Source organism: Anolis carolinensis, chromosome 2, assembly GCF_035594765.1.
Source record: "Anolis carolinensis isolate JA03-04 chromosome 2, rAnoCar3.1.pri, whole genome shotgun sequence".
NCBI lineage: Eukaryota > Metazoa > Chordata > Lepidosauria > Squamata > Dactyloidae > Anolis > Anolis carolinensis.
This window is the reverse complement of record NC_085842.1, coordinates 21,368,503-21,383,118: the sequence shown is the minus strand read 5'-3', so window position 1 is coordinate 21,383,118 and position 14,616 is coordinate 21,368,503. Positions and strand designations below refer to the sequence as shown.

The following is a 14,616-nucleotide window of genomic DNA, read 5'->3' as shown; positions in this document are numbered from 1 at the left end:
ATTGTTTCTTGTCTGGATTTCCCCTGTTTTCTGAGTGTTGTTCTTTATTTTTTGTCCTGATTTAGACTACACAGAGAAGCCATTGACATCCACAAGCATGTGGACAATTTCAACAGAAAGGAGGAAACCATGAAAATGAAAAAAATCTGGCAATCTGTATTTAAAAACTCTAAAATCAGGACAGTAAATAAAGAGCAACACTCAGAAAACAGGGGAATTCTAGGCATGAAACAATTAGGGCCAGCTAGATTCCCCCAGACAGGACACAGCCAGGCTTTGAAGCTGCCAGGCTATTCAGTGCTAATCAAGCTGGCCAATTGCAACCTCTGAGGATGCCTGCCATAGATGTGGGCGAAATGTCAGGAGAGAATACTTCTGGAACATGGCCAGACAGCCCGAAAGACATACAACAACCCTGTGATCCCAGGGTTGCCTTCGACAACACAACTCTTGTCTGTTGGAGGCCAATGTGAATGTTGTGATTAACCACCTTGATTAGCATTAATGGCCTCGCAAGCTTCATTCCTGCCTGGGGGAATCCTTTGTTCTGAGGCGTTCGCTGCCCTGATTGATTCATGTCTGTAATTCCTCTGTTTCTTTCTCCCAACCAGGACTTTCCACATATACATAAACCCTACTTGCGTTGTTTCCAAGAGACCTCAAACCTCTGAGCATACCTGCCATAGATGCAGGCGAAACATCAGGAGATAATATTTCTGGAATATGACCATACCACCTGGAAAACTCACAGCAACCTAGAGTGATCCAGTTTGAGTCTACACTGCAATATAATCCACTTCAAATAAGATAATCTGGATTTTATATAGCAGTTTAAATGAGGCCTTAGTTTGATGCTGCTTTTTGCTCCAAGACTTTCATGTGTGTGTTTTGTTTCCACAGGGAGGTCTTCATCTTGCAATTCGAGGATATCCCCATTTGTTTCCAGAGGCCTTGACTGCTTCGGTGCTTTTGTTACAAGGCTGATTCCTATGGCTCTGAACTAACTTCCCAGCAAGTCAGGAAAAGATGGAGAGTTATTGCATTTCTATCTAACAGCGGAATTTAGGGATCAGGGAAAGGGCTAAGCGTGAGGATTTAATTTGACACTAGGGGTTTCAAATCCCAGAGTTGGGATTATAAAGACAGCCTGGACATGGAACTTGAAACTGCGAGTCCAGAGCTCCCAGATGGGCTGGAAGGACAAGGAAAACGACCTGGCATGGTTCTTTCTGAATCCCTGAAGGAGCGTCAGCGGTGGCGGGTGCCCAGGGAGCTCCGTCGGGAAACGTACAGAGGGGTGCACCATCACTGGGAAAACCAGTGGCAGGAGTTCCTCGAGACCATGCATGCCTCTCCCAGGATGCCGGAGAGCCCGGAGTTAGCTGAGTCCACCCCTTGGGACGACGCTAAGGGTTTCCTGACCTCTTTCGAGCAAGTGGCCAAAGCCTGCCAGTGGCCACGGGCGGAGTGGGTTGCCCGGCTTTTGCCCGCACTCAGTGGGAAAGCGGAGCAAGCCTTTCGGAGCTTGGAAGCCAGGGACAAGAAGGATTATGGGAAAGTGAAGGCTGCCATCCTGAGAGCGGACGCCCTGAGGATGGAGCTGCAGCGGCAACATTTCAGGCAGTTCTGCTGCCAGATGTCTGAAGATCCCCGGCGGATATACAACCAGCTCCAGGAGCTTTGCTGCCGGTGGCTGAAGCCGGAGAGACGCAGCAAGGAGCAGATCCTGGAGCTGCTGATTCTGGAGCAATTCCTGGCCAGCCTCCCACCGGATCTCCAAGTCTGGATCCGAGCCGGAGGGCCAGATACCTGTTCCCAGGCCGTGGCCCTGGCAGAGGACTTCCTCATGAGCCAGCAAGAGGAAGAGAGAGAGAGGTGGCAGGTGAGAGTTTCATATATGGGTGTAGATTGTGGATAAGGTTTTACCACCTTCTGAGCTGTATGTTTATTGGGATTTTGTGCCATGCTACCTTACAGGCTAAAAAAACATGGAAGGAATGTTATGTGGTTTATGTATTTCCAGCATCTTGGCGCCTGGGCTTGACTGGGTGGTGGGTGGGTGCTGTCGCTCCATCTTTTGTGCTGAAGAGCTTTCTTCTCATCGATCAATGTCCTTAAGGGCGTTGGACACACACCCGCTCCTTAGGGATGCCTGCAGAAACCTTCAGTCAAGGGAGTCTTTTGTGTTGTCGAAGGCTTTCATGGCCGGGATCACAGGGTTGTTGTATGTTTTCCGGGCTGTCTGGCCATGTTCCAGAAGTATTCTCTCCTGATGTTTTGCCCACATCTATGGCAAGCATCCTCAGAGGTTGTGAGGTATGGAGAAACTAAGCAAGGAAGGTTTATATATACAGTAGAGCCCCGGTGTTAAAGCACTGAGCTGGAGACCAAAAGGTCCCAGGTTCAAACCTCGGAAGCTGCGTGAGCGGCTGATGTTAGCTCCAGCTCCTGCCAACCTAACAGTTCTAAAACATGCCAATGTGAGTAGATCAATAGGTACCGCTCCAGCGGGAAGGTAACAGCACTCCATGCAGTTATGCTGGCCACATGACCTTCGAGGTGTCTATGGACAACGCCGGCTCTTCGGCTTAGAAATGGAGATGAGCACCAACTCCCAGAGTCAGACATGACTGGACTTAACGTCAGGAGAAACCTTTACCTTTTACTAGAGTCTCACTTATCTAAGCTAAACGGGCTGGCAGAAGCTTGGATAAGTAAATATCTTGGATAATAAGGAGGGATTAAGGAAAAGCCTATTAAACATCAAATTAGGTTATGATTTTACAAATTAAGCACCAAAACATCATGTTATACAACAAATTTGACAAAAAAGTAGTTCAATATGCAGTAATGCTAAGTAGTAATTACTGTATTTATGAATTTAGTACCAAAATATCACGATGTATTGAAAACATTGACTACAAAAATGCGTTGGATAATCCAGAATGTTGGATAAGCGAGTCTTGGATAAGGGAGACTCTACTGTACTTCCAACTTATTGGAGTAGTAGAAAAGTCCCTTTTGCTTATTTATCTCATCAAAAATGTAAAACAGTCTGGAAGAGGTCCGGTTATCCGCTTACCTGAATATACCACCACAGAAGCAAATTACTGTTTAATCCTTCTTCCACCTTTTGTGACTTCTTGAAATATATTCAGGATACTGAGAAAAAGTCTTTATTTAAAGAGTAACAATAACTTAGTTTATTTATAGCGTTCTTGTGGCAAAAGCGTAATGGTCATAAAGGTATAAATGCTGAGGACAACTCTCCTTCAATCTTTTTCTTTTTCTTAAAAAGGACTACTATATTACTAAGTGAAAATAGATTTTCGATTATCTTTAACTTGTTCTTCTAACTACTTCTCTAACCACCTTTCATTAACGTCCTCCCTGACATTTACTGACTAAAAAACTATCATGACTCTCCAGCTAACTCCCTCACTTACTAACTGACTTCAACTGCCATAGAATGTTCAGTTGGATTTTTTTTTCTTTTTTTTATTTCAACTGCCATCCTTGACTCTCTCATCTTTCAAATCTTGGCACCCGCTCATTTGCATATGACCAATCAGGTCGTTCCTATGCAAAATAGCTCCTCTCCTGGTGCTGCTGCTCCCTGAGAACCACAAAATGGCTGCTCATACGCCAGGCGTATAAGGTAGGTCATATCCCAACATCAACAAACATATTTAAAATCTACATTATAACTAGGCATTTTGTTACAGGGCACCTTTATTACTTTCCCACTAAAAGCGGTACCTATTTATCTACTTGCATTTCTGCTTTCGAGCTGTTTGGTGGCAGATGAGCTGGGACTAACGGCAAGTGCTCACCTCGACCCAGGATTGAATTGCTGAGCTTTCAATTGGCAGGATTATTTTGCAGTACAGTAGTTTAGTACAGCATCTTACAAGCCAGAGAAGGCCAAAGAGTGTGAATGTCTCACCAAACTACAAATTCCAGGATGGCATAGCATTAAGCTATGACAATTAAATTACAGGTGACATCCCTCAAATAGGAGCTCTAGTTGCTCTTGAAGCAGCTTCCCCTGTTGCTTTAGATCAGGGGTCCTCAAACTTTTAAAGCAGAGGGCTGGTCCACAATCCTTCAGACTCTGGAGGGGCCAAATTATCATTTGAAAAAAAACCCGAACAAATTCCTATGCACACTGCACATGTCTTGTTTGTAGTGCAAAACAACAACAACAATGAAAGAACAATACAATATTTAAAAATGAAAACAATTGTAACCAACATAAACCTATCAGGATTTCAATGGGAAGTGTGGGTCTGCTTCTGGCCAATGAGATAGTCAAGTTAATTAGGATTGTTGTTGTTGTGCGCCTTCAAGTCATTTCAGACTTTGGGCGAGCCTAAGTCTAAAATTATTTATTCATTTACTACATTTATTTATTACATTTATATCCCGCCCTTCTCACCCCGAAGGGGACTCAGAGCAGCTGTATGTACTTACAATATACTGCATTATATTATTAGCATAGCACAATATTATCATTATATATCACTATATTGAACTATACCACTATACTGTAATATTATATGTAATATATATCATATAATTAATATTATTATTATATGGTATTATTAATATTATATTGTATAACATTATAATATTTTTATCAACATTATATGTATATACAATATATTATATTATTTTAAATGATATAAAAATATATTATAAAACTGAGGGCGGGGTCCAGGTAAACGACCTTGGAGGGCCGCATCCGGCCCCCGGGCCTTTGTTTGGGGACCCCTGCTTTAGATCAACACTAAGATTACCGTATTAAGCGAATCTAATACGCATCCCAATTTTGATTTTGCCAAAAAAAAGGTGAGCATTATATTTGAGTAATACATATACAGTAGAGTCTCACTTATCCAAGCTAAATGGGCTGGCAGAACCCTGGATAAGCGAATATCTTGGACAATAAGGAGGGATTAAGGAAAAGCCTATTAAACATCAAATTAGGTTATGATTTTACAAATTAAGCACCAAAACAGCATGTTATACAACAAATTTGACAGAAAAAGTAGTTCAGTAATGTTATGTTGTAATTACTGTATTTACAAATTTAGCACCAAAATATCACGATATATTGAAAACATTGACTACAAAAATGCCTTGGATAATCCAGAACCTTGGATAAGCAAGTCTTGGATAAGTGAGACTCTACTGTACTTTTAAAAAAATATTTCAACAAGGAGTGGTGAAATAGCCCTATGGCCAGTCTCATCTCAATTGATACCTTTTGTCATTCACATTTATCCTTAGTCTGTCCTAAAGTAATGACTTTCTTTTCTTTGTTAGGAGCCTGACCTTCCCAAGACTCCTCAGAGTACAGAAGGAGCTTCTTCAGACCTCGCTCAGAAACGGATCCGTAAGGAAGCCAAGCAGAAGAGTAACGGGGAGAATAGTTTCTTGGGTGAGCTTTCTCTCCCTGAACTTCTAAGGCTGCAGCCTGACTTGGGATCCTATCACATTTGGACTGTTATCTTTCATCGTCCATTACAGTTGTCTCTCCACATTTGCAGTTTTGGTCTTTGTGGGTTTGATTATTTACAGATTTCATTGGAATGCTCTTTGTGTTGTCGAAGGCTTTTCTAGCCGGAATCACAGGGTGGATGTATGTTTTCCGGACTGTATTGCAAGTTTCCAAAAGTATTATCTCCTGACGTTTCGCCCACATCTATGGCAGGCATCCTCAGAAGTTGTGAGATACCTCACAACCTCTGAGGATGCCTGTCACAGATGTGGGCGAATCGTCAGGAGAGAATACTTCTGGAACATGGCCAGACAGCCCGGAAAACATACAACCACCCCAGAATGTTCTTTGTCCTCCTGTGTGTCCCCTATGGTCAACTTCCTTCAATGATGCTGGAGAACCTGAGGATTTTTACAAAGAACCTCTCTCTAGGAATTTCTAGTTTCTCCAGTACGATTCTGTGATCAGCTTCTAGTGGTGCTGGACCGTATAATCATACTGGAGACCGAGAAAAATACTAACAAGTAGAATAATAGAATCAGCCCAGGCATGTTTTGCTCTAGAAGCCATTTGTTTGTCTCTTTAGCCGTCAGTGATGCCTACAATACTCTTCTCAAGCACATTTAAGATAAGTTGATTTACCTCCTGTCACCTTTCTTGAATGTCCAGCTTTGATAGTCACCCATAGAAAGCGTTAATACAATGCCATGGGCCATCTAGCTTAAGTATTCAATTATATAGCTTGACGCTTCAAGATCGTGTCCGTTCTTTCCTAGCTGCCCTCCCAGGTTCTGGTCTTTTCCTGATGTCTTGGTTGCAGTTGCCATTCTGATTAATGACAGAGACAAGATGTGGAAGATCTTGGATCTTATGGCTATTGCTGGGTTTTGTTAAGAGGAAGGTGCTGCTTTTCTCCTGTTGAGTTTGCAGATCTTCCAGAAGCCATTTACTTGGACTTGGACCATTTACAGGACACTGATTTGGAAATACTTTTGCTCTGCAGCAAGGCCTTCTCTTAAGTATTCCAGTAAATATTTTCCAGATTAGCTTCATAGGGAAAGTTATTACCTTATATACTCGAGTATAAACCGAGTTTTTCAGCCGTTTTTTAGTGCTGAAAAAGCCCCCCTCGGCTTATACTTGAGTGGGGGTCCTTACCGGCTTATATTTGGGTCGGCTTATACTAGAGTATATACAATATATTTATTATTTTTCGCTATTAATATTGTTATCATTATACTTATTATTTCACATTATTATTATTATTATTATTATTATTATTATTATTATTATTACATTTATTATTGCATTTATTATTTTGCTCTATTATTGTTATTATTACATTTATTATTTTACTTTATTATTATTATTATTATTACTACATTTCTTATTGTACTCTATTATTGTTACTATTACATTTATTGTTTTACTTTGATATTGTTACTGATACTACATTTATTATTTTCTCTATTTAATTTTATTATTACATTTATTATTTTACTCTATTATTATTGGAAGGATACATAAGTGCATTTACATTGAAGAAGGTTAGAATAATGATTTAATCAGAGTTGGACAGTCTTATCTTAAATTAAAGTTTAATGTAAATACTCAAAAACATTTAGCCTATTGATGCTTCAATTAATGTAATTTTATTGGTGTCTATTTTTTCTTTTATTTTTGAAATTTACCAGTATCTGCTGCATTTCCCACCCTGGGATTATACTCGAGTCAATAAGTTTTCCCAGTTTTTTGTGGTGAAATTAGATGCCTCAGCTTTTATTTAGGCCGGCTTATACTCGAGTATGTGTGGTAATTTTAGCAGGTGTAGTATTCCTCTTTGCCCGACCTGTGGTCCAAGCCTTCTTCCATGGGAAACAGACAAAGCTCTTGTTTGTCCAACTCACGTCACTGCCCTTTGCGACTAGGGATGATGTCATTGGCTATTTCTCCTGCCTTTCCTTCCTAAAATCTCCATGCTGTCCTTTACAGGTAATGGACACCAGGTGAACAACAATTCCAATTCATTGCTTTCTCCAGAAGGACAGGAAGTGGTTGAAGAGGACTTGGCTGAGGTTTGTGAATCCAGGATGGGAGCCAGAGGAATTAACTAAGATGAGGAAAGTCTGGTCCTTATATGGCTCCCAGGACTGTCTTTGCACACATAACATATCCACATTGGGCTCAAATAATTTTATGCAAAAGAAGAAGAAAAAAGACCAACAATGTGTTGTCGAAGGCTTTCATGGCCGGGATCACAGGGTTGTTGTATGTATTCCGGGCTGTATGACCATGTTCCAGAAGTATTCTCTCCTGACGTTTTGCCCACATCTAAGGCAGGCATCCTCAGAGGTTGTGAGGCATGGAGAAACTAGGCAAGGAAGGTTAATATATATCTGTGGAAAGTCCAGAGTGTGAGAAGACTTGTAATGTCAGTTGGAAGCCAGTGTGAATGTTGCAGTTAATCACCTTAATTAGAATTGGAAAGATTTGTCTCTTGCCTGGGGGGCATCCTTTGTTCAGAGTTATTAGCCATCCCTGGAGTGCCTCTGCCCTCAGAGTGTTACTTCCCATCTACTGTTCTGATTTTTGAGTTTTTTAATACTGGTTGAGTTAGTCTGCAGTGCCTTTCATGTTCTTTGTTTGGGCAATGTAATATGTCTGCAATAAATAAATAAACATGGGTTGCTGTGAATTTTCTGGGCTGTATGGCCATGTTCCAGAAGCACTCTCTCCTGACATTTCACCCACATCTATGGCTGGCATCCTCAGAGGTTGTGACTCTAAAATCATGACAGTAAATAAAGAACAACTCTCAGAAAATGGGGATTCCAGGCATGGAACAATCAGGGCCAGTTAACACCTCCCAACAAAAGATTCCCCCAGGTTTTGAAGCTGCAAGGCCATTCAATGCTAATCAAGGTGGCCGATTGCAACATTCACACTTGCCTCAGACAGACAAGAGTTCTTTCTCCCACCCTGGACATTCCACAGATATATAAACCCTACTTGCTTAGTTTCCAACAAACCTCACAACCTCTGAGGATGCTTGCCATAGATGTGGGTGAAACGTTAGGAGAGAATGCTTCTGGAACATGGCCAGACAGTCCGGAAAACTCACAGCAACCCAGTGATTCCAGCCATGAAAGCTTTTGACAACACATTAAATAAACATGCTTCGGATCAGTAGCGGAAACAGTTTATAACAGGCATGGGCAAATGTCTGCCCTCCAGACATTTTGGACTTCAGCTCCCATAATTCCTAACAGCCTACTGAAGTTTGGCCATGCCTGGTTTATAGTAATGGCACCTTCTAAATAACCGTGTTTTCCTGTTTGCAGGGAAGAGTGAATCTCAAGGAAATGGGCACATCGCTGCATGTGGTTGAGCCAAGCGCGAAGCAGCCAGGTCCACAGACCATGTTCTGGCAAGTGATGCAAGAAGAGGATGGGGACACGGATTCCTTGGGTATGGATCCCTTCCAAACAACCCTGCTGTCAGGTGTCACCAGGCCTGAGTGGCCACTTCTGAGGATGAGGAAAAGAAAAGCGTTTGAACAGCCTTTGTTCTGATCTAGTCACCTGTCTTGTTATTGTTGTGTGTGCATTAAAGTAATTTTGACCCAGTTACCGACAGTACATATGTTGCCGCACACAACGGGCGTATTGCGTTACAAAATAATAGTATTAATATATATTTGAATATAAATAAATAATATCAGTCATATTGATACTTAACTGATTTAAGGAGAGCTTTATTGGGTTGCTGTGAGTTTTCTGGGCTGTATGGCCATGTTCCAGAAGCATTGTCTCCTGACATTTCACCCACATCTATGGCTGGCATCCTCAGAGGTTATGAGGTCGATTGGAAACCAGGAAAGTGGGGTTTATATATCTGTGGAAGGTCCAGGGTGGGAGAAAGAACTCTTGTCTGCTGGAGGAAAGTGTGAATGTTGCAATTAATCACCTTGATTAGCATTGAAAAGACTTGCAGCTTCAAAGCCTGGATGATTGCTGCCTGGGGGAATCTCTAAAATTAGGACAGTAAATAAAAAACAATACTCTGAAAACAGGGGAGTTCCAGACATGAAACAATCAGAGCCAGCTGACACCTCCCAACAAAGGATTTCCCCAGGCAGGAATCATCCAAGCTTTGAAGCTGTGAGGGTTTTCAATGCTAATCAAGGTGATTAATTGCAACTTTCACATTTTTCTCCAGGAGACAAGAGTTCTTTTTCCCACCCTGAACCTTCCACAGCTATATAAACCTCATATGCCTGGTTTCCAATAGACTGCACAACCTCTGAGGATGCCTGCCACAGATGTGGGCAAAACGTCAGAAGAAAATGCTTCTGGAACATGGCCAGACAGCCCGGAAAACTCACAGCAACCCAGTGATTCTGGCCATGAAAGCCTTTGACAACACATTAATTCTAGTTGTATTTGAAATAATGATGTCTCTCCCTCTTCTCCCCAATGAAGAGGGGCTTTTAGTTCCCAAGGCTGACCTCGTTCTCCATCCAGAAGAAGAAGAAGAAGAAGAGGAAGAGGCGGAGGAGCAGATGTTCATCCAGTTTCCTATAGAAAATGAACATCTTCCAGGCCAAGATTTAGGTGAGGTGATGAAAGAATCCAACTGTGTGGAATAAATGTAGCAGCAAAACTTCATTAGCTAGCAATTCAGACATATCTTCTTTAGGTTGATTGATATCTTTTGCTTTGAGAAAAGAACTACCCAAAGTCTTCCTCGTATGAAAGTTTACAGAGCGGGAATAAGGCAAGGTATTAATTCCCTGACCAATAAAGGAAAGGATCACGGAAAGTGCAACATATATTTTGACAAATGGGAAAATAGTGCGCAAAGTGCAAACCTATATATACATGAGAAAATAGTGCGCAAAGCGCAAACCTATATAGACATGTGATGCTTATGATGCATGCTAGTTCTGATAATAACTGGAATATAGTAGCTTACTTCTGTCTTTCTTAAATAACACCTTACATCTCTCTCCACAAAAAAACCTCCTAGTTTGATCATGCTTTTGGATCCAAAAGGGTCCCACAATTAATGGAAATAGTAGTGTTTCCTGTCATAATCTTACGCTTCTAAAAAACAAGACACAACAAGGAAGAAGAAGACAAGTAGGAGATAAGCTGGAATGTGTCCAGAGAAGGGCAACCATAATGGTCAAAAGTCTGGAAGCCATGAGGCGGAGGGGAGGGCATGGCCATCTGTAGGGGGTTCTTTGATTGTATATTCCTGTATGGCAGAATGTGGTTGGAATGGTTCTTGTGGTCTCTTCAAACTCTGTGATTCTGTGAAAGAGTAATCAAAATGTTGCAAGAAAGCAGAAGCTTGTACCTAGGAAAGCCAGATAGGATTTGGATTTTTGATAGAAAGTGGTTTTTGCCTTTATAGTGTTGAATTTCCGAAAGATGGAAATGAAAACTGTGTTCCAGTTCAAAGTTGCTCTCTATTACTTTATCTATGTGCTGCCTTTTCATCAAATTTGGTATTAGGTAATTTCAGAAAAAAATATAAATGTAAAGCAGCAACAGCAGTAGCAGATCAGAAGCTTCTTGAGCCCAGCTACAGAGCAAAGGAACTTCCGCAGTTACAGGAGCAGAGTCAAGCTTTAAAGATTACAAAAGACTTTGTTGAAATAATTATATTTCTATATAGCAGTGGTTCCCAACCTTTTTTTGACCAGGGACCACTTGACCAGGGACCACTCTCCAACATTAGTACCAAAAGGATTACAAATCAGTTTTTGGTCAGCTTTAGATTTATTTTGGTTATTTGTGGTGCTGATTCAGAAAATTGCATTGGATAGACCACATCAGCTCTAGTTTCTGATACAGAACATATGTCATCCAGTAGTCATTATCTACTCGCCCAAACAAAACCATATTTAATAATCTAGAGCTAATGAGGTCTATTTAGTGCAACTTTCTGAATCAGCACCCCAAATAACCCCAGAAACAGCCCTAAAAACGAAGACACCAAGGCACCCCCCACTTCCAGCTGCCAGATGGAACGGCTCTGCTCAGGGGAGGGAGGAGGAGGAGAAGCAGCCATCAGGAGGCTTGTTGTTGTGTCTTTTGTGGTTTGTCAGCCTCTCCTCTCCTGACATCCCATTGCCTCAGCACTATAAGAGGGCTTTGCAAGACCAATTGCTCTCATTGCATGGTGTAGTAGTGTTGAAGCCACAGACTATATTTTAGTTTTTGGGGACTACTGGTGGTCCACGGACAGGTTGGGAACCACTGGTATATAGGAATGTTAGGACCCAACTATCTATCGCTCTAGAGACATCTTGTCCCTCTCTATGCTCACAGGAAAAGAACAACATGGAGGACTCGGGCTTGCCATGTGGCCAAAAACTTTGAATAAAGAGGCATGTCCCTGAGAGGCCTCAGTCCAACAGACAAGACAGAAAGAGACAGAGAGGCAGACAAAAAGAATGCAATAGGGGAAAGGCTTTCCTTGCCAGCTAACTCATCTGCCTATTTCCTTGATGACTAAATACTCGTGCGGGATGTGGCTGAGTTCCAGCAATTGGGACATAGACAAACTTTCTTTTCTCTGGGTTGTTGCGTGTTTTCCAGGCTGAATGGCCATTTTCCAGAAGCATTCTCTACTGTTCCAGGAGAGAATGCTTCTGGAACATGGCCATACAGCCCGGAAAACACACAACCCTGGGATTTCGGCCATGAAAGCCTTCGACAACACATTTCCTTTCTCTGTCTCTCCAGGTGAGCAGAAGGGCAGTCGGATCAAGATGGAGGCCTCCCAGGGTGCAGCGACGGGGACGTTGACAGGACTATTTCAGTGGCATAATCCCGCGACGACCACGGCCGTTTGTGAGCAAAGACGTGAGTCCAGAGGGCAAGAGGGGAAGAAGCCAGTGGTGGGAGAGCATGAAGCCAGGGGGCTTTTGGGAGGACAAGCCGCCGCCCGGAGCGAGACCGCTGTCCTGCAGTCCCGGGCAGAGAAGCTCTTGGGCTCCAGATACAGGAGCAGGCGGTATCCCTACAAACCAGGACTCGTGATGACGTACGCCAGGCAGGACCACTCCGACATCCTGATGTGGGCCGGGGCCGTCCATCAGAAAGAGAAGCCAATGGAGGAGAAAGGCTTTGAATGCCCCGGTTGTGGGAAGTACTTCAGCCAGAGACACAACCTGCGGCGGCACCAGAGGATCCACACGGGAGAGAAACCGCACGTGTGTCCGGACTGTGGGCGAAGCTTCACTAGACCCGACGGCTTGATCAGCCATCAGAGGAAGCATTTCCACGTGAAACCTTTTGAGTGCCCCGACTGTGGGAAAAGCTTCAGCTACAAATGCAACCTGGCCAAGCATCAGAGGATCCATGTCAGAGAAGTTGTCCTCTGAGAAGTCCACATCCTCCAGGAAGAGAAAAACCTGTCGGTAGTAGATGTCATTGTGTTAGGAAATGGTACGCCGGCCTTGCTTGTACTCGGGGATGGTTTGTGTTTTGGAAATCGCAAATCATCGGTGCTCTGTCTCACCAAAAAGAAGGAATGGAAATTATTTGGTGTTGCTCTGGAAGTTCTTGCTGTTTCTGGATATCACAAAATGATCACCAGCCAAGATGTTAATTCCCATTCATCTTGATGAGACTTAAGAGCCAAGAGGTTTGGGATAGAACTATAAGTAGAAATCATGGCTCTTCTTCTGACTTTTGCTTTCAGTGATATTTTCTACAGATCTAGCAGTGGTCTACCTAACTCATAATTATCCCAAACTCATTTTTGGGATAAAAAACATGTGTCTTGCCAGTGAACAATATACTCTTTTGGGAGTGCTTTGATTATGTATTTCTGCATTGCAGAGGATTGGACTGGGTGGCCCTTGGGGGTCTCTTCCAACCCCGCAATTCTGCATTTCTGAATTATGCACACTTACTCTTTAAGTAAGGATCCATGTCAGAGAAATTGTCCTCTGAGAAGTCCTTCAGGAAGAGAAAAACGTGTCGGTATTAAATGTCATTGTATTAGGAAATGGTACGCTGGCCTTGCTTGTACTCGGGGCCGGTTTGTGATAGCGCTTATGAAGGAATTAGATAAAATCCTCAAGTCTAAAGTCATATCATTTAACAACAGACAGAATTGTGCAGGCTGAGCACCACTAATCCAGGAATCTGAAATGCTCTCGACACATTCTTATAAGTATGAAGAAAAGGAAACATAAAGAGAACTTGTAGTTATTCCCAATCTTTCCGCCTCCCAAAACAATCTATGAAGGCATGCAAGAATCCCTATAGAGTAGAACCCACAAAAATGCCAAGTATGGGAGGAACACCATTCACGGAGTCAGGCTGTCAAGAGTACATCGCTGTACTGAAAAAGGAGAAAATGTGTTACTAGTAATGTACAGCTGTCTCTATGTATTTGTGGCTTGAAAATATTTTTCAAAATCCCAAAGGCAAACCTTGATTTTGTCATTTTTATAAGGGGAACTATTTTGTTATGCTGTTGTATATCATGGGACTTGAACTCCCACTGGCTTTGGCATCCATGGAAGATCCAGGTACTAAATCCCCAAAGATGCCAAGATCCCACTGTAGTAATCAGGCATCAGAATATCCCAGTAGCCTGTTAGTACTGGAATGTTGTTGTCCAGCGCTGCTGCCACCACACTACAGACACCACAGCGAGTGCTCTTCCTTTCCTGTTGCTGCAGGAATTGGAGGCAGGTACTCTGCCATAGTTTTTTGGTATGGAATCATAAGAGATGGGGTTTAATATGCTCTGGTGCTTCCCCAAACTCCCATGATCCCATAGCATTGAACCATGGCAGTTCAGAGTGGTATCAAACTGCATTTACAGTGTACATGCACCCAGAGTTTATCATCCTTAGGGTCAGTAACAGTGTTCCCTCGTAACCCCAATTCGACAGTGCATCTAAATTTCTGCATGCATCAGTTGCCAGTGAGAAAACAATCTGATTTCCATAGTGATTATAACAAGAATTTGGAATAATAAATTACAATTTAGTCAAATAAAAAAGGGTTACATTGTACATTTCAAAACAGAACAAAAAGTTCAAACAAAGCTACTTCATTTCTTTGTGAAGGATTTTTTTCTAA

At 42.3% G+C, this 14,616-nt stretch overlaps 1 protein-coding gene across 1 annotated transcript in view; it reads left to right on the top strand.

The window, feature by feature from the left end:
• LOC100565037 (zinc finger protein with KRAB and SCAN domains 1) overlaps positions 1 to 14,616 on the top strand; it is a 30,274-nt gene that overhangs the window by 1,766 nt on the left and 13,892 nt on the right. The window contains exons 2-7 of the mRNA XM_062973533.1: positions 901 to 1,882; positions 5,329 to 5,443; positions 7,496 to 7,578; positions 8,845 to 8,971; positions 9,985 to 10,121; positions 12,264 to 12,378. Coding sequence (XP_062829603.1) covers positions 1,154 to 1,882; positions 5,329 to 5,443; positions 7,496 to 7,578; positions 8,845 to 8,971; positions 9,985 to 10,121; positions 12,264 to 12,378 — 1,306 coding nt within the window. The 5' untranslated portion in view covers positions 901 to 1,153. The remainder of the gene's footprint in view (positions 1 to 900; positions 1,883 to 5,328; positions 5,444 to 7,495; positions 7,579 to 8,844; positions 8,972 to 9,984; positions 10,122 to 12,263; positions 12,379 to 14,616) is intronic.